General features: G+C 42.2%; 2 protein-coding genes across 2 annotated transcripts in view; both read left to right on the forward strand.

Moving 5' to 3' along the window:
* LOC135550574 (sodium channel subunit beta-4-like) overlaps positions 1–2768 on the forward strand; it is a 30336-nt gene extending 27568 nt beyond the window's left edge. Inside the window, exon 7 of the transcript XR_010457122.1 lies at positions 1841–2768. The gene's annotated coding sequence lies outside the window, so the exon portion shown is untranslated. The remainder of the gene's footprint in view (positions 1–1840) is intronic.
* A 236-nt stretch (positions 2769–3004) lies between these two features.
* On the forward strand, positions 3005–20803 carry tmprss13b (transmembrane serine protease 13b). The gene is made up of 13 exons (XM_064981508.1): positions 3005–3201; positions 8947–9115; positions 9334–9444; positions 9716–9841; positions 14117–14243; positions 14392–14487; positions 18215–18258; positions 18426–18585; positions 18855–19033; positions 19120–19218; positions 19914–20056; positions 20210–20365; positions 20588–20803. Exons 1-13 carry the CDS (start codon positions 3187–3189, stop codon positions 20600–20602), a joined length of 1440 nt encoding a protein of 479 aa, XP_064837580.1. The 5' UTR covers positions 3005–3186; the 3' UTR covers positions 20603–20803.
* The last annotated feature ends 1471 nt before the right edge of the window (positions 20804–22274 follow it).

Raw genomic sequence — 22274 nt, forward strand, 5'->3', positions numbered from 1 at the left:
GTATTGTGAGTAGATTGCTGAGGAAATGTTTTCATTTAATCTATTTTACAATAAGGCTGTAACGCAACAAAATGTGGAAAAAGTCAAGTGGTCTGAATACTTTCCCGAAGGCACTGTAACATTTTCCGCCCCCCTTTCCAATGGGCTGTTCTTTCTCTGAGAGAAATCAATCAATCATTCAAATTAATTTATAAAGCCCTTTTTACATCAGCAGATGTCACAAAGTGCTTATACAGAAGCCCAGTCTAAAACCCCAAAGAGCAAGCAATGCAGAAGCACAGTGGCTAGAAAAAACTCCCTGGAAAGGCATGAACCAAGGAAGAAACCTAGAGAGGAACCAGGCTATGAAGGGTGGCCAGTCCTCGTCTGGTTGTGCCGGGTGGAGATTATAAGAATAGATGGCCATTAACATGTTCAAACGTTCATAGCAGGGTCAAATAATAGTCACAGTGATTATAGAGGGTGCAACAGGTCAGCACCGGGAGAGAGAGAGAGCGAGAGAGAGCGAGAGAGAGAGATGATGTGTATCTAGTTGTTAGTCCAATGCATGCTTCCCTTCATTCCACTGGCCTGACAAAGATCTACGTTCTGGGTCGGTGATTGTGAAGACCAGGTCATCTGATGCAGCACTCCATCACTTGACTTGGTCAAATAGCCCTTACACAGCCTGGAGGTGTGTTTTGGGTCATTGTCTTGTTGAAAAACAAATGATAGTCCCACTAAGCGCAAACCAGTTGGGATGGCGTATCGCTGCAGAATTCTGTGGTAGCCATGCTGGTTAAGTGTGTCTGGAATTCTAAATAAATCACTAGCAAAGCACCATCACACATCCTCCTCCATGCTTCACGGTGGGAACCATACATGTAGAGATCATCCGTTCACCTACTCTGCATCTCAAAAAGACAAAGCGGTTAGAACCAAACACCCACAGCGGAACAGATTGGAACAGACAAGGACAGATTTCCACTGGTCTAATGTACATTGCTTGTGTTTCTTGGCCCAAGCAAGTCTTGTCTTCTTTCTGGTGTTCTTTAGTAGTTGTTTCTTTGCAGCAATTCAACCATGAAGGCCTGATTCACACAGTCTCTTCAACACTAACAGTTGATGTTGAGATGTGTCTGTTACTTGAAATCTGTGAAGCAACTCTGTGTAATTCTAATAATCTTATCCTCTGCACCAGAGGTAACTCTGGGTCTTCCTTTCCTGTGGCGGTCCTCATGAGAGTCAGTTTCATCATAGCGCTGGATGGTTTTTGCAGCTGCACTTTAAGAAACTTTCAAAGTTCTGACCTTCATGTCTTGGCTGACCTTCATGTCTTAATAAAGTAATGATGGACTGTCATTTCTCTTTGCTTCATTGAGCTGTTCTTGCCATAATATGGACTTGGCCTTTTTCCAAATAGGGCTGTCTTCTGTATACCACCCCTAACTCGTCACAACACAACTGATTGGCTCAAACTCATCAAAGAAATTCCACAAATGAACTTGTAACAAGGCACACCTCATGAAACTGGTTGAGAGAATGCCATGAGTGTGCGACGCTGTCATCAAGGCAAAGGGTGGCTATTTTGAAGAATGTAAAATATATTTTGATTTGTTTAACACTTTTTTAGTTACTGCATGATGTCTTCACTTATTTCTACAATGTAGAAAATAGTCAAAATAAAGAAAAATGCTTGAATGAGTAGGTGTGTACAAACTTTTGTCTGTACATACGTAAAAACAATATATTTGTCAGAGCTATCCAAACACAGTGGACAATCTGGTACACACACACGCACACACACACACCCCACTCATAGTCATACAGTCATACCCTCCTTCTTTCTTTCTGTCCACAGAAATAGTCTCTGGCAAGGCACCAGAAAAACCTGCTCCTGCCATGTAATTCCATTGAGCAAGAATGCCACTCCTTTGTTGTCATAAGGATAAGGAAAACAGCAGTGGAGTTATTTGTTTGATTAAAAATATATATATATCCACTGAAAGCAAAACATAGTTTGTTTGTTATTCTCACCAGGAGAGGTGTATTTGCATTCATGTTTTCAATTAAGAAGTGATAGTAAAGTAGTTAAGTGATAGTAATCGTTCTACTCTCAAAAACATCCACAGTTGGGACATTTCTGACTGTATTTATGTGACCAAAAGGAATGTAGTTCAGTCTTTGTGTGTACAAGTCACCCTCCTATAGCACCTTTCCCACCGGGCCTGTACTGGTTCAATCAATGTTGTTTCCACTTCATTTCAATGAAATTACATTGAACCAACGTGGAATGGACAGTGAATTGTCTGTGCTGGGGTATTGTTGACAGGTGCTGAAAAGGCACCCATTTTAGCTATTTCAGATTCATGATAGCGAACATTTCTTATTTCATTTGGGGAGGATACTCAAAACAGTTTTTTAGTTGTGGCGTCATTGGTAAAGGTAAAAATGGTTTGTGTGTCCTGTATGGAGGTTGGAACATTTCCAAACCTATACATATTGTTCTATTCAGTCAGCCTGATCTCTGTAGGGATAATGATGTAATTACAACCTTATACTCCAGTCTGAGAATCCCTTCAAGCTTTCTTCTGGTAGCAGTATTTCAGTTTTATGACTTTGTACTATTTAGTTTGGCTGACATTGTGTATTTCTGAACACATTAACATTATGTACCACAATAGATACTGTATGTCTATAGTAGCCTAGAAACACTATTGTGCTTAGGATGATTGTTTGTTCAATGTGTCAATTTATACTTGTTCTTACCCAAATAAACTTGAAATGAAACGGGTTTTTTTTATCTTACAGTGAATTTTGTTTAATCTTCATAGATAACCTAAGATATTGTAATTCTTTTTAGTCATTGAAATTATCTCTTTAGAAAACAACATAAAAAAAAGCTTAATTAGCTTGTTTCTGCTGGCTGTACATGTATTACAAATCATGTCACCTACTTTCCATGATGGAACCAGTTTGGCCAGCATTGAAGAGAAAAGGTGGAGGGAGGGACAGAGGATTGGATACCAGTGCCTGTAGTGTGAATGGAGTTCAGATTCAGGCGGAGACACTAAAGCACAGCGAACGGACAGAGACTGGAGAGAGACTTACCAAGCTATAGAATCTCTCCTGTAGAATTGACCCAGATCCCAGTGAGGCCACCTGTCCCCAGAGGGCCACAGTGACTGTAGGCTTCCAAACACACAGATGGAACATGACCAGGTAGGTGGATTTCCTCTATTTTATAACTCTTCAGACATGTCCAATTGGCAACAGTGACCTAACTTCGTAGGAAAAACTCTTAGGTTTGACACAAAACATTGTCCGCTTTAGTTTTTACCTGATGTCCCTGCATGTTTGAGATACTTTTGGCTATGTAGTGTATGTGGACACCCCTTCAAATTAGTGGATTCGGCTATTTCAACCACACCGTTGGTGACAGGTGTATAAAATCGAGTGCACAGCCATGCAATCTCCATAGACAAACATTGGCAGTAGAATGGCCCGTACTGAAGAGCTCAGTGACTTTCAACGCGGCACCGTCATAGGATGCCACCTTTCCAACAAGTCAGTTCATCAAATCCAGTCAACTGCAAGTGCTGTTACTGTAAAGTGGAAACATCTAGCAGCAACAACGGCTCAGCCGCGAAGTGGTAGGCTCACAGAACGCAAGTGCTGAAGCGTGTAGCGTGTAAAAATCATCTGTCCTCGGTTGCAACACTCACTACCGAGTTCCAAACTGCCTCTGGAAGCAACGTCAGCACAAGAGCTGTTCATCGGGAGCTTAAGTGTGTCTGCACCAGACAGAACTGTTTCGGTTTTTTCGTTCTCTTGTTGTTTTTTGTCATTAAGTGTTCCGTTCTATTAAATATCATGAACACTTACCACGTAAGGTCCGATCTATACCATCTACTGCATCCTGCCTATGCCTTTTGGCCGTCACTCATCCATATATTTACATGTACATATTCTTATTCATCCCTTTACACTTGTGTGTATAAGGTAGTTGTTGTGAAATGGTTAGATTACTTGTTAGATATTACTGCATGGTCGGAACTAGAAGCACAAGCATTTCGCTACACTCGCATTAACATCTCCTAACCATGTGTATGTGACCAATAAAATTTGATTTGCTCTGCGTAATGTGGGAAATGCTGAGAAGTGATTGCACCAATACATTGACCCTAGTGAGAGAAAATCTACTCAGTGGACACTAACCAGAACGGCAAATTACTGATCAATGAAACACAATTGAATTAACTAGCAACAATTGAAATACAGGATCCAATTCCATGAAATACAAATGCAAATGCCTCAATCTTCCGCTAACCTTAATTTAAATAATGTCCACTACATTACCAAAAGTATGTGGACACCTGCTCGTCGAACATCTTATTTGAAAATCATGGGCATTAATACGGTGTTGGTCCTCGCTTTGCTGCTTTAACAGCCTCCACTCACAGGCTTTCCACTAGATGTTGGAACATTGCTGCGTGGATTTGCTTCTATTCAGCCAGAAGAGCATTAGTGAGGTCAGGCACTGATCTCGGTCGATTAGACCTGACTCACAGTCGGCGTTCCATTTCGGGCCAAAGGTGTTCGATGGAGTTGAGGTCAGGGCTCTGTGCAGGCCAGTCAAGTTCTTCCACACCGATCTCAACAAACCATTTCTATATGGACCTCGCTTTAAGCACAGGGCATTGTCATGCTGAAATAGGAAAGGGGCTTCCCCAAACTGTTGCCACAGTGTTGGAAACACAGAATCTTCTAGAATGTCATTTTATGCTGTGTTAAGATTTTCCTTCACTGGAACTAAGGGCCTAGCCTGAACCATGAAAAAAAGCCCCAGATCATTATTCCTCCTCCACCAAACTTTACAGTTGGCACTATGCATTGGGGCAGGTGGCGTTCTCCTGGCATCCGACAAACCCAGATTCGTCCGACGGACTGCCAGATGTTGAAGCGTGATTCATCACTCCAGAGAACGCGTTTCCACTTCTCCAGATTCCATGGCGGTGAGCTTAACAACACACTAGCCGATGCTTGGCATTGAGCATGGAGATCTTAGGCTTGTGAGCGGCTGCTCAGCCATGGAAACCCATTTCATTAACAGAAAACAACTACCCACAAATCAAGTGGGAAAAACAGGCTACCTAAGTATGGTTCTCAATCAGAGACAACGATTGACAACTGCCTCTGATTGAGAAACATGCCAGGCCAAACACATAGAAAACCCAAACTAGAACAACACATAGAATGCTCACCCCAAGTCACGCCCTGACCAACCTAAACAAGAAACATAACAAAGGAACTAAGGTCAGGACGTGACAAGATGAGTAATGTAGGGTAAGTTAACATTATATAAAGTGGCATTGTTTAAAGTGACTATTGATAGATTTATTACATCCATTTTTTTATTATTAAAGTGGCTAGAGATTTGAGTCTGTATGTTCGCAGCAGCCACTCATTGTTAGTGATGGCTGTTTAACAGTCTGATGGCCTTGAGATAGAAGCTGTTTTTCAGTCTCTCGGTCCAAGCTTTGATGCACCTGTACTGAGCTCACCTTCTGGATGATAGTGGGGTGAACAGGCAGTGGCTCGGGTGGTTGTTGTCCTTGATGACCTTTTTGGCCTTCCTGTGACATCGGTTGGTGTATGTGTCTTGGAGGGCAGGTAGTTTGCCCCCAGTGATGCGTTGTGCAGACCAAACTACTCACTCTGGAGAGCCTTGCAGTTGTGGGTGGAGCAGTTGCCGTACCAGGCGGTGATAAAGACCGACAGGATGCTTTCGATTGTGCATCTGTAAAAGTTTGTGAGTGTTTTTGGTGACAAGCCAAATTTCTTCAGCCTCCTGAGGTTGAAGAGGCACTCCGAGGGCCCTCACCTCCTCCCTGTAGGCCGTCCCGTCGCTGTTGGTAATCAAGCCTACCAATGATTGAGTTGGAGGCGTGCAAGGCCACGCAGTCGTGGGTGAACAGGGATTACAGGAGAGGGCTGAGAATGCACCCTTGTGGGGACCCAGTGTTGAGGATCAGCGGGGTGGAGATGTTGTTACCTACCCTCACCACCTGGGGGTGGCCCGTCAAAGTCCAGGACCGAGTTGCACAGGGCGGGGTCGAGACCCAGAGTCTCGAGCTTGATGACGAGTTTGGAGGGTACTATGGTGTTAAATGCTGAGCTGTAGTCAATGAACAGCACTCTTACATGAACATCATTCTTACAAGAGGTATTCCTCTTGTCCAGATGGGTTAGGGCAGTGTACAGTGTGATTGCGATTGCGTCGTCTGTGGACTGGTTGGGGCGGTAAGCAAATTGGCATGAGTCTAGGGTGTCAGGTAGGGTGGAGGTGATATGATCCTAGACTCGTCTCTCAAAGCACGTCATGATGACGGAAGTGAGTGCTACGGGGCGATAGTCGTTTAGCTCAGTTACCTTAGCTTTCTTGGGAACAGGAACAATGGTGGCCCTCTTGAAGCATGTGTGAACAGCAGACTAGGATAGGGATTGATAGAATATGTCCATAAACACACCAGCCAGCTGGTCTGCGCAGGCTCTGAGGACGCGGCTGTGGATGCCGTCTGGGCCAGCAGCCTTGCGAGGGTTAACACGTTTAAATGTTTTACTCACGTTGGCTGCGGTGAAGGAGAGTCCGCAGGTTTTGGTAGCGGGCCGTGTCGGTGGCACTGTATTGTCCTCAAAGCGAGCTAAGAAGTTGTTTAGTTTGTCTGGGAGCAAGACATCAGGGTCCGCGATGGGGCTGGTTTTCTTTTTGTAGTCTGTGATTGACTGTAGACCATGCCACATTCCTCTTGTGTCTGAGCCATTGAATTGCGACTCTACTTTGTCTCTATACTGACGCTTAGCTTGTTTGATTGCCTTGCGGAGGGAATAGCTACACTATTTGTATTTGATGTTTCCGGTCACCTTGCCCTGATTAAAAGCAGTGGTTCGCGCTTTCAGCTTTGCGCGAATGCTGCCTTCAATCCACGGTTTCTGTTTGGGGAAGGTTTTAATAGTCGCTGTTGGTACATCATCACCGATGTACTTGCTAATAAGCTTGCTCACCGAATCAGCATATACATCAATGCTGTTGTTCTACGCTATCCGGAACATATCCCAGTCCACGTGATCGAAGCAATCTTGAAGCGTGGAATCAGAATGGTTGGACCAGCGTTGAACAGACCTGAGCACGGGCGTTTCCTGTTTAAGTTTCTGTCTATAGGCTGGGATAATCAAAATGGAGTCGTGGTCAAATTTGCCGAAAGGAGGGCGAGGGAGGGCTTTGTATGCATCGCAGAAGTATCAATGATCCAGAATTTTCCCAGCCCGGGTCGCGCATTCGATATGCTGATAAAATTTAGGGAGCCTTGTTTTCAGATTAGCCTTGATAAATCCCCAGCTACAATAAATGCAGCCTCAGGATATGTGGTTTCCAGTTTACATAGAGTCCAATGAAGTTCTTTCAGGGCCGTTGAGGTGTCTGCTTAGGTGGGGATGTACACGACTGTGATTATAATCGAAGAGAATTCTTTTGGTTGATAATGCGGTCGGCATTTGATTGTAAGGAATTCTAGGTCAGGTGAACAAAAGGACTTGAGTTCCTGTTTGTTGTTATGATCACACCACGTCTTGTTAATCATAAGGCATACACCCCCGCCCTTCTTCTTACCAGAGAGATGTTTGTTTCTGTCGGTGCGATGCGTGAAGAAACCAGGTGGCTGTACCGACTCTGATAACGTATCCCGAGTGAGCCATGTATCCGTGAACATTTCTCAAATTACTTGATGTCTTATAAATCAATCTGTTATTAATATGAAGTGTAATTTTATAGTTTCAGTTCTAATTAACCATTGTCTGAAGCTAGTAACCAGAAATGTTTACCTAAAATCATTCGCTCTTCTTGATCAGGAAGAAACCTACTATTTTGTTCTCCATCAGGAGACTTTGATAAAATGTTTATCTGATGTTGCTGATTAAGTTCTGCTTGTTCAAACAGCACAACTGATTAACAAAGACTGTAGGCTACAGGTGTGGTATATGACAAACATTGATATGGGAGGTGTGTTTTTAAGTGCATGAGATGATCTTAACAATATTCTAACACACACACCCATCAGTGTCACCATAAGACTCCTGGCCATTCTCTGACACGGCTTGGTATAGAGATCCTGGATGGCAGGAAGCTTGGCCCCAGTGATGTACTGGGCCATACGCACATCCTTCTGTCATGCCTTGAGGTATGAAGCCGAGCAGTTGCCATACCAGTAAGTGATGCAACCAGTCAGGATGCTCTCGATGGTGCAGCTGTTGAACCTTTTGAGGATCTGAGGGCCCATTCCAAATCTTTTCAGTCTCATGATGGGGAACAAAATAGTAGGTTTCTTCCTGATCAAGAAGAGCGAATGATTTTAGGTAAACATTTCTGGTTACTAGCTTCAGACAATGGTTAATTAGAACTGAAACTATAAAATGATACTTTCTAGTAATAACAGATTGATTTATAAGACATCAAGTAATTTGAGAAATTAGAACTATTAGTGATACAATGAAACCGGTGTCGTAGTAACAATTCTAAGAAACATTCAGCTATTTTTAGAGATAAGAACAAGTGCATCCTTGGGGAACCTGTTATCCTTCCTGGTGTTTAGCTGTTGATGTGTCCAGATCTATAATCTATAGATCTATAATCACATGTTGGGTCATGGTGCATAACTGTCTGTCCACAGGACCATCCAGTCTAGTATGGTTCTGTAATGGATGCTCTTTTTTTTGTCCACTGTACAATATGCCCTGTTTTTATAGGTTCGATCTGTTGTCGGTGTGTATTGGGGTGGTGTAGGATTCAGGCTAGAGCTAAGCTTCAGATATACATATTATATACCTGCCTGTCTTTAGAAGTTGATCAGGTACATAGCCTACTAATGCCAATGAGAACCCACCTGACTCTCATCTTCCTTCTCCCCTCAGAACAGTGACTGCCCACCCCCATACTACTCAGTAGCAGTGCCCACCCAGCCCCCTCCTGAGTATGAAGAGGTGGTGGGGGCCAGAGGGATGTCTGACCCCCTTTCTCAGCCTTACTACATTCCCCAGCCTATGGCACATGTAAATGTCGTCCACGTTTCCCAGGGCGCCCGTAAGTTCCTGATGTTCCCTTCTACTTCTCCAATCCTTGATATACAGTACATTCCTGCCCCTAACTATTTATATGAGAGGGTGCCATCACTCTATCTCTGTAATGCAAATCTCTCTTTCTATATCCGGAATGTTTCTCTCTTTCTTAATCCTAAGCTTTTTTGCCTCCCAACTTTATCAAACTGTAAACTGAAAAATGTCCCTGGTCTCCTCTTGCAGCCCAACGTCGTAAAAAGTGCTTATCATGTGGGAACAGTTCCTGCTGTTACGGAGGATCAGGAGGGACCACCCTACTGCTGGTTCTCCTCGCTATCGCTATCTGGCTGGGAGGTAACCCAGCCAGTAACTTACAGAGAACTCATACAGTACAACATTAAACTATATGGACATAATGTGATACAATACAACATAATCTAACATGGACATAATGCAACAATTAAATATGTGTAAATGTATGACAATCATAAATTCCATATTTAGGGTATCATATGAATGCAATATATATGATATTGTGTTGGTATGTATTAAGCATTAACATGGGGGCTTCCACAGCTCTGTATATCCTTTTACTTGTTCTCTTTGACTTATGACCTCTGTCCAGTGCGTTATGGCCCATCCCTGGTGTCTGGCTCCCTGAGCGAGATGGAGAAAGACAGTTGCCCCTCCAACACCGTGGAGTGTGACGGCCGACGGGACTGCAAACTGGGCAGTGATGAGACCAATTGTGGTCAGTACCCTTGTCGCCATACCTAGCTTTTGTTGTCAATAACAAAAATAGAAGCAAAACACTGGGCACACCACGTCATTTCTACGTGGATATGTGGGTCATCTTTGGTTGAGGCGTTGATCAATGAGATTTCAACCGTTATTCACCCACTCAAAAAGACCCGGCAGAAGTTTGTTGAATTCCCAATGTCATATGACTATGCTTTCAACCATCTAAAAGCATAACACAATTCCAATTGAAAAGTTTGGTTTAGTCAGATTTAGTTGTCAACTAAATGTTTTATCACTGCACTTTCAACAATTTAAAAGCACAACCAAGTTAAAATGGGAATGCATGTCAGATATGTTGTATTTATTACAACAAATGAACGTGTATCATTGTACTTCATCTAATAGCACAACCACATGACCTGGGTTGCAGTTGATCAATGCTGTTCAAGATTCTGCATAGATTGTTACAGCAATTGTGAAGATCTCCACAGAGCTGCAACCTTTGCATGTTAGTTTGAACATCCACACTTTCTATTATCACATAAAAATACATTTATAGTTACAGTAGGCTAACCTCATAATGTGGCCATAGATGTGTTGCTCATTTTAAGGCTGAATAAATGCTGTTACATTGATTTGTAAGATAGTCTTCACTTTAAACTTAACTTTATAGTCTTAACTTTATAGTGTTAAATTAAATTGTGTTTGGTTGACAACGCATCCAAATATCAACATTTAATGGATATCTAATGCTTGGACAGTTTCATCTGAACCACTGGCTTAATCCTATTCTTTACTTTAAAACAAATAATTTGTTCACAAGTTAATAGGCTATTTACTATATTGCAAAAGTGATATTGAATTGTGTTAAGTTGTCAACAAATTCCAGATGTCTAGAAATGAATAATTTATATGTTTTAATTATGTCTCCATCTCAACTAAGAACCAAAATCAAATCAAGCTTCCTTTAAAGTGCATTTAAAGTTTGATTTAGTACTATTCTTTAACTTAGATGTTTGTTTGAGATGGAGACTTGAATCCAACATATCAGTTATTAATCTGTAGACAAAGTGGAATTAAAGCCAGACTAAGTCAATGACACAGATGGAACTATCCAAGCAGAAGATACAGTACGTCTCCTTCAAATGTTGATATTTGGTTGCATTGACAACTAAATACAATTCAATATTCAGTCTGTCTACAAATTAATAATTGATATGTTGGATTCACGTTGCCATCTCAACCAAAAATCCAAGTTAAAGAATAGGACTAAATATCGTCTAACTAACTTTAAATGCACTTCGAAAAATGTTGATTTGATTTTTAACTATTCTTTAACTTGAATTTTGGTTGAGCTGGAGATGTGAATACAACATATTAATGATTAACTTGGAGATTAAAGTTGAAATCAACCAAAGCTTGTACGCCCTAGGCCTATACAGTATGTGTCTATTTATAGTTGAACCCTGGGTTGAATTTAAACAATAGCTGTTGATGACTTTGTAAATGCTATATCGGCCTAAATAGTATCATTGAGGATATTTGACTTATAAAGTATGGTTACATTTCATTTGTTCTGTTAAATCTACTCTTTGGAATGACTTTAATATATTTAGTTAGTAAGAGGTCTCTCAAAAACCCTTCTCATGATCACACATTGGTACATGTAGTAGTCAGTGCCAAATATCCAAGCGCATCAGGGCTTGGTTAAAACCCTGGAGGGGAGACCAACTGAATAGCTGTATGTGAACTTTCCAGGAGGTGCTGCCCAGCCTTCAGATAGTATTCCTATCCCTTGACTTATTCCACATTTTGTTGTTCTAATTTATTTTTACAAAAATTCACCTTTATTTAACCAGGTAGGCCAGTTGAGAACAAGTTCTTATTTACAATTGCGACCTGGCCAAGATAAAGCAAAGCAGTTCAACACATACAACAACACAGAGTTACACATGGAGTAAAACAAACATACAGTCAATAATACAGTAGAAAAATAAGTCTATATACGATGTGAGCAAATGAGGTGAGATAAGGGAGGTAAAGGCAAAAAAAGGACATGGTGGCAAAGTAAATAGAATATAGCAAGTAAAACACTGGAATGGTAGATTTGCAGTGGAAGAATGTGAAAAGTAGAAATAACAATAATGGGGTGCAAAGGAGCAAAATATAGATGGGCTATGTACAGGTGCAGTCATCTGTGAGCTGCTCTGACAGTTGGTGCTTAAAGCTAGTGAGGGAGATAAGTGTTTCCAGTTTCAGAGATTTTTGTAGTTCGTTCCAGTCATTTGGCAGCAGAGAACTGGAAGGAGAGGCGGCCAAAGGAAGAATTGGTTTTGGGGGTGACCAGAGAGATATACCTGCTGGAGCGCGTGCTACAGGTGGGTGCTGCTATGGTGACCAGCGAGCTGAGATAGGGGAGAATTTACCTAGCAGGGTCTTGTAGATGACCTGGAGCCAGTGGGTTTGGCGACGAGTATGAAGCGAGGGCCAGCCAACGAGAGCATACAGGTCACATCGCCGAAGTCGAGGATCGGTAGGATGGTCAGTTTTACGAGGGTATGTTTGGCAACATGAGTGAAGGATGCTTTGTTGCGAAATAGAAAGCCAATTCTAGATTTAACTTTGGATTGGAGATGTTTGATGTGAGTCTGGAAGGAGAGTTTACAGTCTAACCAGACAACTAGGTATTTGTAGTTGTCCACATATTCTAAGCCAGAACCGTCCAGAGTAGTGATGCTGGACGGGCGGGCAGGTGCAGGCAGCGATCGGTTGAAGAGCATGCATTTAGTTTTACTTGTATTTAAGAACAGTTGGAGGCCACGGAAGGAGAGTTGTATGGCATTGAAGCTCGTCTGGAGGGTTGTTAACACAGTGTCCAAAGAAGAGCCAGAGTATACAGAATGGTGTCGTCTGCGTAGAGGTGGATCAGAGACTCACCAGCAGCAAGAGCGACATCATTGATGTATACAGAGAAGGGAGACTGCCTCAGAATTGAACCCTGTGGCACCCCCATAGAGACTGCCAGAGGCCCAGACAACAGGCCCTCCGATTTGACACACTTGAACCAGGCGAGGCAGTTGGTGAACCAGGCGAGGCAGTCATTTGAGAAACCAAAGCTATCGAGTCTGCCGATGAGGATGTGGTGATTGACAGAGTCGAAAGCCTTGACCAGATCAATGAATACGGCTGCACAGTATTGTTTCTTATCGATGGCGATAAAAAATGGATTAAATAGATTTTTGTTCTCACCCATCGACTCACAATACCCCATATTGACAAAGTAAAAATATGTTTTTAATACGTTTTGGAAATGTATTTGTATGCTGAAATACAGAAATATCTAATATACATAAGTATTTTACACCCCCGCTTGATACGTTAGAATCACCTTTGGCAGCGTGAACAGCTTGCATATTATTCTTTGTAAAATTCTTCGAGCTTCTGTCAAGTTGGTTGTTGATTATTGCTAGACAGCCATTTTCAAGTCTTGCCATAGATTTTCAAGCCAATTTAAGTCAAATGTGTAACTAGGCACCTCAGGAACATTCAATGTCATCTTGGTAAGCAACTCCAGTGTATATTTGGCCTTAGGTTTTAGGTCATTGTCCTGCTGATAGGTGAATTTGTCTCCCAGTGTCTGTTGGAAAGCAGACTGAAACAGGTTTACTTCTAGGATTTTGCCTGTGCTTAGCTCCATTCCATTTATTTTTGGTCCTTGCCGATGACAAGCATACCCATAACATGATGCAGCCACCACATTGCTTGAAAATATGGAGAGCGGTACTCAGTGATGGGTTGTGTTGGATTTGCCCCAAACTATAATGTTGTTGATCCATCCTCAGTTATCTACTATCACAGCCATTAAGCACTGTAACTGTTTTAAAGTCACCATTGGCCTCGTGGTGAAATCCCTGAGTGGTTTCCTTCCCCTCTGGCAACTGAGTTAGGAAGGATGCCTGTATCTTTGTAGTGACTCTGTGTATTGATACCTTCACCATATTCAATATATTTTTGTTTTACACAAATACTAATAGGTGCCCTTCTTTGTGAGGTATTAGAAAACCTCCCTGGTCCTGTGTGATCCTGTGAGGTTCTAATTGAGTGATGTTCTAATTGAGTGATGTTCTAGTTGAGTGATGTTCTAATTGAGTGATGTTCTAATTGAGTGATGTTCTAATTGAGTGATGCTCTAATTGAGTGATGTTCTAGTTGAGTGATGTTCTAATTGAGTGATGTTCTAATTGAGTGATGTTCTAATTGAGTGATGTATCTGTGTATCATCCAGTAAGGTTCAGGTCGAATGGGGGTCTCCAGGTGAAGACAAGCAGCGCTGGTAATTTCCTCCCTGTGTGTTACAGTGGCTGGAACAAGGGCCTGGCTGACCAGACCTGTGCTCAACTAGGCTTCAGAGTGTAAGATCTTCCCCTCTTTTGCTGCCCTCTTGTGGTCGAAAGGCTGAACTGTGCAAACCTGTTCAACCATACCTATCAATGGATTTAGTGTGTTAGGTTGTGATGTCTGGACGTGTACATAAACTTCTCTCTACATCTATTTATTTAGGAGTCATAACACTAGCAGTGTGAAAGATGTGTCCACTACCACTCTCACTGTGACAGGGAAGACCTCCAACACCATCCAGGATAAAGTTTCAGTAAAGTAAGTACTTCTGCACAAACTCGTCAACAGCTCTTTGCATATTATGCAAAGTGCCGTATAAATTATTGCCCAAGAACAGGCTTAAACATTAAGAACACCTGCTCTTTCCATGACATAGACTTACCAGGTAAATCCAGGTGAAAGCTTATTGATGTCACCTTCTAAATCTACTTCAATCAGTGTAGATGAAAGAGAGGAGACAGGTAAAAGAAGGATTTTTATGCCATAAGTCAATTGAGACAGGATTGTGTGTGTGTACCATTTAGAGGGTGGATGGGCAAGGCAAAATATTGAAGTGCCATTGAACGGGATAGTAGGTGCCAGGCGCTCCGGTTTGTGTCAAGAACTGCAACTGTTTTTCACGCTCAACAGTTTCCTGTGTGTATCAACAATGGTCCACCACCCAAAGGACATCCAGCCAACTTGACACAACTGTGTGAAGCATTGGAGTCAACATGGGCCAGCATCCCTCTGGAACGCTTTCGACACCTTGTAGAGTCCATGCCCTGACGAATTGTAGCTGTTCTGAGAGCAAAAGGGGGTGCAACTCGATATTAGGAAGGTGTTCCTAATGTTTGGTAAACTCAGTGTATATTATATCACACACTAAGCCTCTTCTTGGGCCATCAAATCAATGTTTATTGGTCACGTCCTCAGGATACAGAGTGTAAAGGGTACAGTGAAGTATTTACTTGCCAGCTCTCCTCAACAGTGCAGCACACAAAACAATATTCACAAATAAGTCATAAAAAAGTAATACAAAAATGGAGATGTTGTAAATATATACAATATAAACTATGACATGCTAAAGTGAATTGTCACATGGTTGAGCATCTTAAAATGAATAGCATTAAATTGCAACAGCAATTATGATTGTACATGTGTGTGGGTGTGAGAGTGGGTGAGTGGAGACCCAGCTAGCACATAACATTCTGAGAACTATATGTTTCTTAGAGCTTGGTGAGAGTGTGGTTGTCCGATGCATACAACCTTCTGGGAATGGTGCAGGATACCTAGCTAGCACTGAAATTCCCACGTCTGAGAACCATACGAAATTTCAGAACTTCAGCATAATGTTTCCTACAGGTTTCCTCATGGTTCTATTTAAAGTAATGTTCTCAAATTGTTCCGGGAACATTAAGAAACAACGTTCTTCTGTGGGAGTTTCAGTACTTCAGCATAACATTTTCTGCTGGTTTCCTCATGGTTCTATTTGAAGTCATGTCTCAGAACATTAAGACAAATTTCCATAAATAACACAAGAAAACATTAGTATTGTTCAAAAAACATTCTAAGAATGTTATTAAAAAAATACATTCCTTTCTTAGCGTCAACAAGCTAATTTTATTCTCTATCTTATTAAGTGTGTTCAGGTGTGTTGGCCGTGCCCACTAACTGTCCACACCTAATCTTAATGAGCTAGTTTCCTTAAAAATTGGGTCTGTTTGAATAAACTAAAATTAACAGCAATGTATGTGTTAAAAAACATGGCATTTTAACACCATTCTATGTTGTAGAATAATAGTGACAACATCAAAACTACGACATATAACACATGGAATCATGTAGTAACCAAAAGTGTTAAACAAATCAAAATAGATTTTCGATTCTCCAAAGTAGCCACATTTTGCCTTGATGACAGCTTTGCACACTCTTGGCATTCTCTCAACCAGCTTCATCTGGAATGCTTTTCCAACAGTCTTGAGGGAGTTCCCACATATGCTGAGCACTTGTTGGTTGCTTTTCCTTCACTCTGTGGTCCAACTCATCCCAAACCATCTCATTTGGGTTGAGGTCAGGTGATTGTGGAGGTCAGGTCATTTGATGCAGCACTCCATCACTCTCCTTCTTGGTCAACACAGCCTTGAGATGTGTTGGATCATTGTCCTGTTGAAAAACAAATGATAGTCCCACTAAGCGCAAACCAGATGGGATGGCGTATCGCTGCAGAATGGTGTGGTAGCCATGCTTGTTAAGTGTACCTTGAATTCTAAATAAATCAATGACAGTGTCACCAGCAAAGCACCATCACACCTCCTCCTCCATGCTTCACAGTGGGAACCACACATGCAGAGATCATCTGTTAACCTACTCTGTGTCTCACAAAGACACAGATTTCCACCGGTCTAATGTCCATTGCTCGTGTTTCTTGGCCCAAGCAAGTCTCATCTTCTTCTTATTGGTGTCATTTAGTAGTGGATTCTTTGCAGCAATTCGACCATGAAGGCCTGATTCACACAGTCTCTTCTGAACAGTTGATGTTGAGATGTGTCTGTTACTTGAACTCTGTGAACCATTTATTTGGGGTGCAATTTCTAAGGCTGGTAACTCTAATGAACTTATCCTCTGCAGGATGATGGTTTTTGAGACTGCACTTGAAGAAACTTTCAAAGTTCTGACCTTCATGTCTTGGCTGACCTTCATGTCTTAAAGTAATGATGCACTGTCGTTTTTCATTGCTTACTTGAGCTGTTCTTGCATAATATGGACTTGGTCTTTTACCAAATAGAGCTATCTTCTGTATACCACCCCTACCTTGTCACAACACAACTGATTGGCTCAAACGCATTAGGGAGGAAATAAATTTCACAAATTAACTTTTAACAAGGCACACCTGTTAATTGAAATGCATTCCAGGTGACTACCTCATGAAGCTGGTTGAGAGAATGCCAAGAGTGCGCAAAGAAGTCATCAAGGCAAAGGGTGGCTAATTTGAAGTATCTCAAATATAAAACTTTTTTGGTTATACATGATTCCATATGTGTTATTTCATAGTTTTAATTATTCTTTTTTACTTTTACCCCCTTTTCATGGTATCCAATTGGTAGTTACAGTCTAGTCTAATCTACGGACTCAGGAAAGACGAGAACCACTGTGAGTGATTTATCCAAAACACAACCCAGCCAAGCCGCACTACTTCTTGACACAATGCCTGCTTAACCCAGAAGCCAGCTGGGAAACACCGTACACCTGGTGACCGTGTCAGCATGCATTGCACCTGGCCTGCTACAGGAGTCACTAGAGAGCAATGGGACGACTATGGGCCAATTGTGCGCCACCCCATGGGTCTCCCGGTCGTGGCCGGCTACGACAGAGCCTGGACTCGAACCAGGATCTCTAGTGGTACAGCTAGCACTGCAATGCAGTGCCTTAGACCACTGCACCACTCAGGAAGACCCACTATTTTTCTACAATGTAGAACATAGTAAAAATAAAGAAAAACCCTTGAATGAGTAGGTGAATCAAACTTTTGATTGGATTTGTATGTTCTCAGAACGTTATTTAATTACCTTCAAATAACCTATCATTTCGGTTAGGGAACCAATGGCATAATTCCCAGAATTAATGGGAAACCAAAAACGTACGTTCCCACAACTTCCAAGTAACTAAAATGTGCTAGCTGGGAGTCTATGTAAATAGTTTCTGAAGGTGCAGGTGTGAAGAGTCAGTGCAATAGCCTCTTAAGATGCAGGTGGTAACGTGGAGAGAGGAGTCCGTGGCTGGGGTCGCTGGAGTCCTTGGCATTCTTCCCCGGGACTTTCTCAGACACCATCTGGTCATCATTCACCATGTCACTTTTCATATACTGTATGTTATGATAAGATACCAAAAGTATCAAACAGAGCCAAGTATTTGACCATTAGATGGAGTAAGTGGGGAAGACAAAGATAACATGTGACCTCAATAGTGACCTGATTTACTGTGAATTTCTTTCTGTGTTCTGTAGCTCATCCTGCCCTAACAATGAAACTGTCTCCCTGCAGTGTATCAGTGAGTAACGATCTTTACATTCTCACAGTTAATGCACAAAGGCAACCATTGGTCTTTCAAGCTCGATAAAGATATTCATCTAGCTCTCCTAATGAACAGAGGACCAAATCCCCATACTGTATTAGCACTACGGACCGACTTACTCCATCTCTCTGTCCCCATGGTAGACTGTGGCAGGCAGAAGTTGTCCAGAATCATAGGGGGATCAGCAGCGAATCTGGGCGATTGGCCTTGGCAGGTCAGCCTCCACTTTCAGCGCTCTCACACCTGCGGGGGCACGCTGATCGCTCCTGACTTTGTGGTGACAGCAGCCCACTGCTTCCCCAGGTCAGTACAACAGACAACACCACAGACAATGGACAAGGAACTGTACTGAAACAATGTACACCCGAACAGTAATGACAATACGAAACAGAACATATAGAAAACCCTTGAAACCTAACAATGCTAAGACAAAAATGAACTGGGATATAACAAGGACTTTACAGAGCTGGAACTGAATACAGCTAACTGAAGGGAGCTAACTAAGACTGCACAGTGCTTAGGCTGAACAGTGATCAGTGAAGACAGTGACCTAACAACTCTACTCTCTCTAGGAAGGTCTCATCGTACCTGGTGCCCAATAACTGGCATGTGTATGTGGGCATGGTTTCTCAGATGGTGCTGCCTCGCCCTTATATGGTGGAGAAGATCATTGTCCATGAGAGCTATGACGACAAAACCAACAACTATGACATCACCCTTCTCAAACTCACACAGCGTGTAGACTACTCCAGTGAGTTCACCTTTAACCTAACAATATATTATATGATTGTTTATACCACTATTACCATCATAACATGTCTATGTTTGTTATTTCAGACAACATCCAGCCTGTGTGTCTGCCTGCCTATGACAAGATCTTCTCTCCTCGAACAATATGTTGGACCTCTGGATTTGGGACAACAGAAGCGGGGGCAGGTGAGTGACACATGGTATGACAGTTCGGGGACTGTTTGGCAGATGTGGGACCAAGTCATTGTTTTACAAGTCACAAGTAAGTCTCAAGTCTTAGCACTCAAGTCCCAAGTCAAGACCCAAGTCAAGACAGGAAAGTCTGAGTCAAGTCTCAAGTCAAGAAACAAGTCATGTCTCAAGTCCTAAACTTTGAGTTTCGAGTCCTAAACAAGTCATAATGTGCTCTTCACCAAATGTAATACCATTTCATATTTTTTAGAAGAGTAGTAGTTAGTATTTCACATTAACACAAATCATGAATGCTTTTAAAAATATCTATATATGCATTACTTTCCAAATAAACGTTATAATTTCCAAGGAAATACATGGGTAACCATGAGAAAGACCCCAAACTGTAATCCGTTAAATTAAGAGTTGATGCACTGCACACTTTTTTTAATAGCATCATTATTAATATTTGGGCTTGGGGAGGGTATCAAGTCAGGTTGAGTCATAAGGCTCCAGTCCAAGTCAAGTCACGAGTCATTGGTGTCAAAGTCAAAGTCGAGTTGCAAGTCATCATATTTGTGACTGGAGTCCACACCTCTGGTGATTGGTATTGGGATGAACAAGCAGGGGGAAAGAGACATATGATAGCATCATGTTTTCTATCTGCTGTGATATTCTAAATTGTTGCATGTCATTTGTTTGCTGTTCAGCTCGTGGCTCCACGAATCTTATGGCGGTGTCTGTAGACATCATTGACTCCAGCGTGTGTAACAGTAACACAGTGTACAATGGTAAGGTCTCTCAGAACATGTTCTGTGCTGGAGACATGGAAGGAGGCAAGGACTCCTGCCAGGTGAGTGGGACACTAAGACCAATCAGGCAGTAGCTACTTCCACATAGTTTCTTACATGAAGTCCACAAATCTTACCCTGTATCTCTCTCTTCCCTCCTTCCCTTCTCTGCTGTTTCTTCTCCCCCTCCCCCTACCACTCCCTCCCTCCACTAGGGGGACAGTGGTGGTCCCCTGGTGTGTAAAGACTCAGACCAGCTCTGGTACCTGGCGGGGGTGACCAGCTGGGGGGATAGCTGTGGCAAGAGAGACAGACCGGGGGTCTATAGTCGTGTCAGCCGCCTGCTGCCCTGGGTCTACAGTAAGATGCAGGTAAGGAAAGGAGCTCTCAGGACCACTGGGAGGAGAATGCTCAGGCAGAAAACCTCAGCACCGGGGTGGGATTCAATCAATAATTAAGTTAACTTTCACCTGTACTGCTTCAGAGGGCACTCATATCCATCTTCATCTTTAAATGTCAGAATCAAGGTTGAGATAGGATGGCGTTATTAGTATGACGATCCTGAACATGTTCATTCACTCTCCGCCTCCCAGCAAGCAAGACCGTGATGTGACCACAGCTGCTGTCTTCCAAGGACGCTCAGCATGTATTTTGGACCTGACAATGAGATTGATACTGGTGTGAAACTTACAACACTGGCAGGGAATGGAAGGCTCTTCATTTTACGTGCCTTTAACCTTATATATGTTTTGTGTCTTTGTATTCATTCATTGTCATCAGCAGCTTGCAATAAATCTTTTTCTATGTGATATCTGCTGTCTTATAATGTTGATCATGTAGACTAGGATGTGTTTGATCATTGTTTTTCTGAAACAGTGTTGAGATTATTTGTGTAATATTTTGAGGAATATATTTCACTCACACTGCAACCTTTTCTAAACCTAATAACCTGTCTCCGGTTATACCACACTGCAACCTCTTCTAAACCTAATAACCTGTCTCCGGTTATACCACACTGCAACCTCTTCTAAACCTAATAACCTGTCTCCGGTTATACCACACTGCAACCTCTTCTAAACCTAATAACCTGTCTCCTGTTATACCACACTGCAACCTCTTCTAAACCTAATAACCTGTCTCCGGTTATACCACACTGCAACCTCTTCTAAACCTAATAACCTGTCTCCGGTTATACCACACTGCAACCTCTTCTAAACCTAATAACCTGTCCTGTTATCTGCAACCTCTTCTAAACCTAATAACCTGGTTATACCACACTGCAACCTCTTCTAAACCTAATAACCTGTCTCCTGTTATACCACACTGCAACCTCTTCTAAACCTAATAACCTGTCTCCTGTTATACCACACTGCAACCTCTTCTAAACCTAATAACCTGTCTCCGGTTATACTCCTGTTATACCACACTGCAACCTCTTCTAAACCTAATAACCTGTCTCCGGTTATACCACACTGCAACCTCTTCTAAACCTAATAACCTGTCTCCTGTTATACCACACTGCAACCTCTTCTAAACCTAATAACCTGTCTCCGGTTATACCACACTGCAACCTCTTCTAAACCTAATAACCTGTCTGCTGTTATACCACACTGCAACCTCTTCTAAACCTAATAACCTGTCTGCTGTTATACCACACTGCAACCTCTTCTAAACCTAATAACCTGTCTCCGGTTATACCACACTGCAACCTCTTCTAAACCTAATAACCTGTCTCCTGTTATACCACACTGCAACCTCTTCTAAACCTAATAACCTGTCTCCTGTTATACCACACTGCAACCTCTTCTAAACCTAATAACCTGTCTCCTGTTATACCACACTGCAACCTCTTCTAAACCTAATAACCTGTCTCCTGTTATACCACACTGCAACCTCTTCTAAACCTAATAACCTGTCTCCGGTTATACCACACTGCAACCTCTTCTAAACCTAATAACCTGTCTCCGGTTATACCACACTGCAACCTCTTCTAAACCTAATAACCTGTCTCCGGTTATACCACACTGCAACCTCTTCTAAACCTAATAACCTGTCTCCGGTTATACCACACTGCAACCTCTTCTAAACCTAATAACCTGTCTCCGGTTATACCACACTGCAACCTCTTCTAAACCTAATAACCCGTCTCCGGTTATACCACACTGCAACCTCTTCTAAACCTAATAACCGCAACCTCTTCTAAACCTCCTGTTATACCACACTGCAACCTCTTCTAAACCTAATAACCTGTCTCCTGTTATACCACACTGCAACCTCTTC

The sequence above is a fragment of the Oncorhynchus masou genome, chromosome 12 (genome assembly GCF_036934945.1).
Source record: "Oncorhynchus masou masou isolate Uvic2021 chromosome 12, UVic_Omas_1.1, whole genome shotgun sequence".
Lineage (NCBI taxonomy): Eukaryota > Metazoa > Chordata > Actinopteri > Salmoniformes > Salmonidae > Oncorhynchus > Oncorhynchus masou.

Coding starts and splice junctions, on each gene's coding strand:
- tmprss13b (XM_064981508.1), top strand. Junction 14,244..14,391: donor GCTCAACTAGGCTTCAGAGT/GTAAGATCTTCC, acceptor CTATTTATTTAG/GAGTCATAACACTAGCAGTG. Junction 19,219..19,913: donor GACAACAGAAGCGGGGGCAG/GTGAGTGACACA, acceptor TTTGCTGTTCAG/CTCGTGGCTCCACGAATCTT.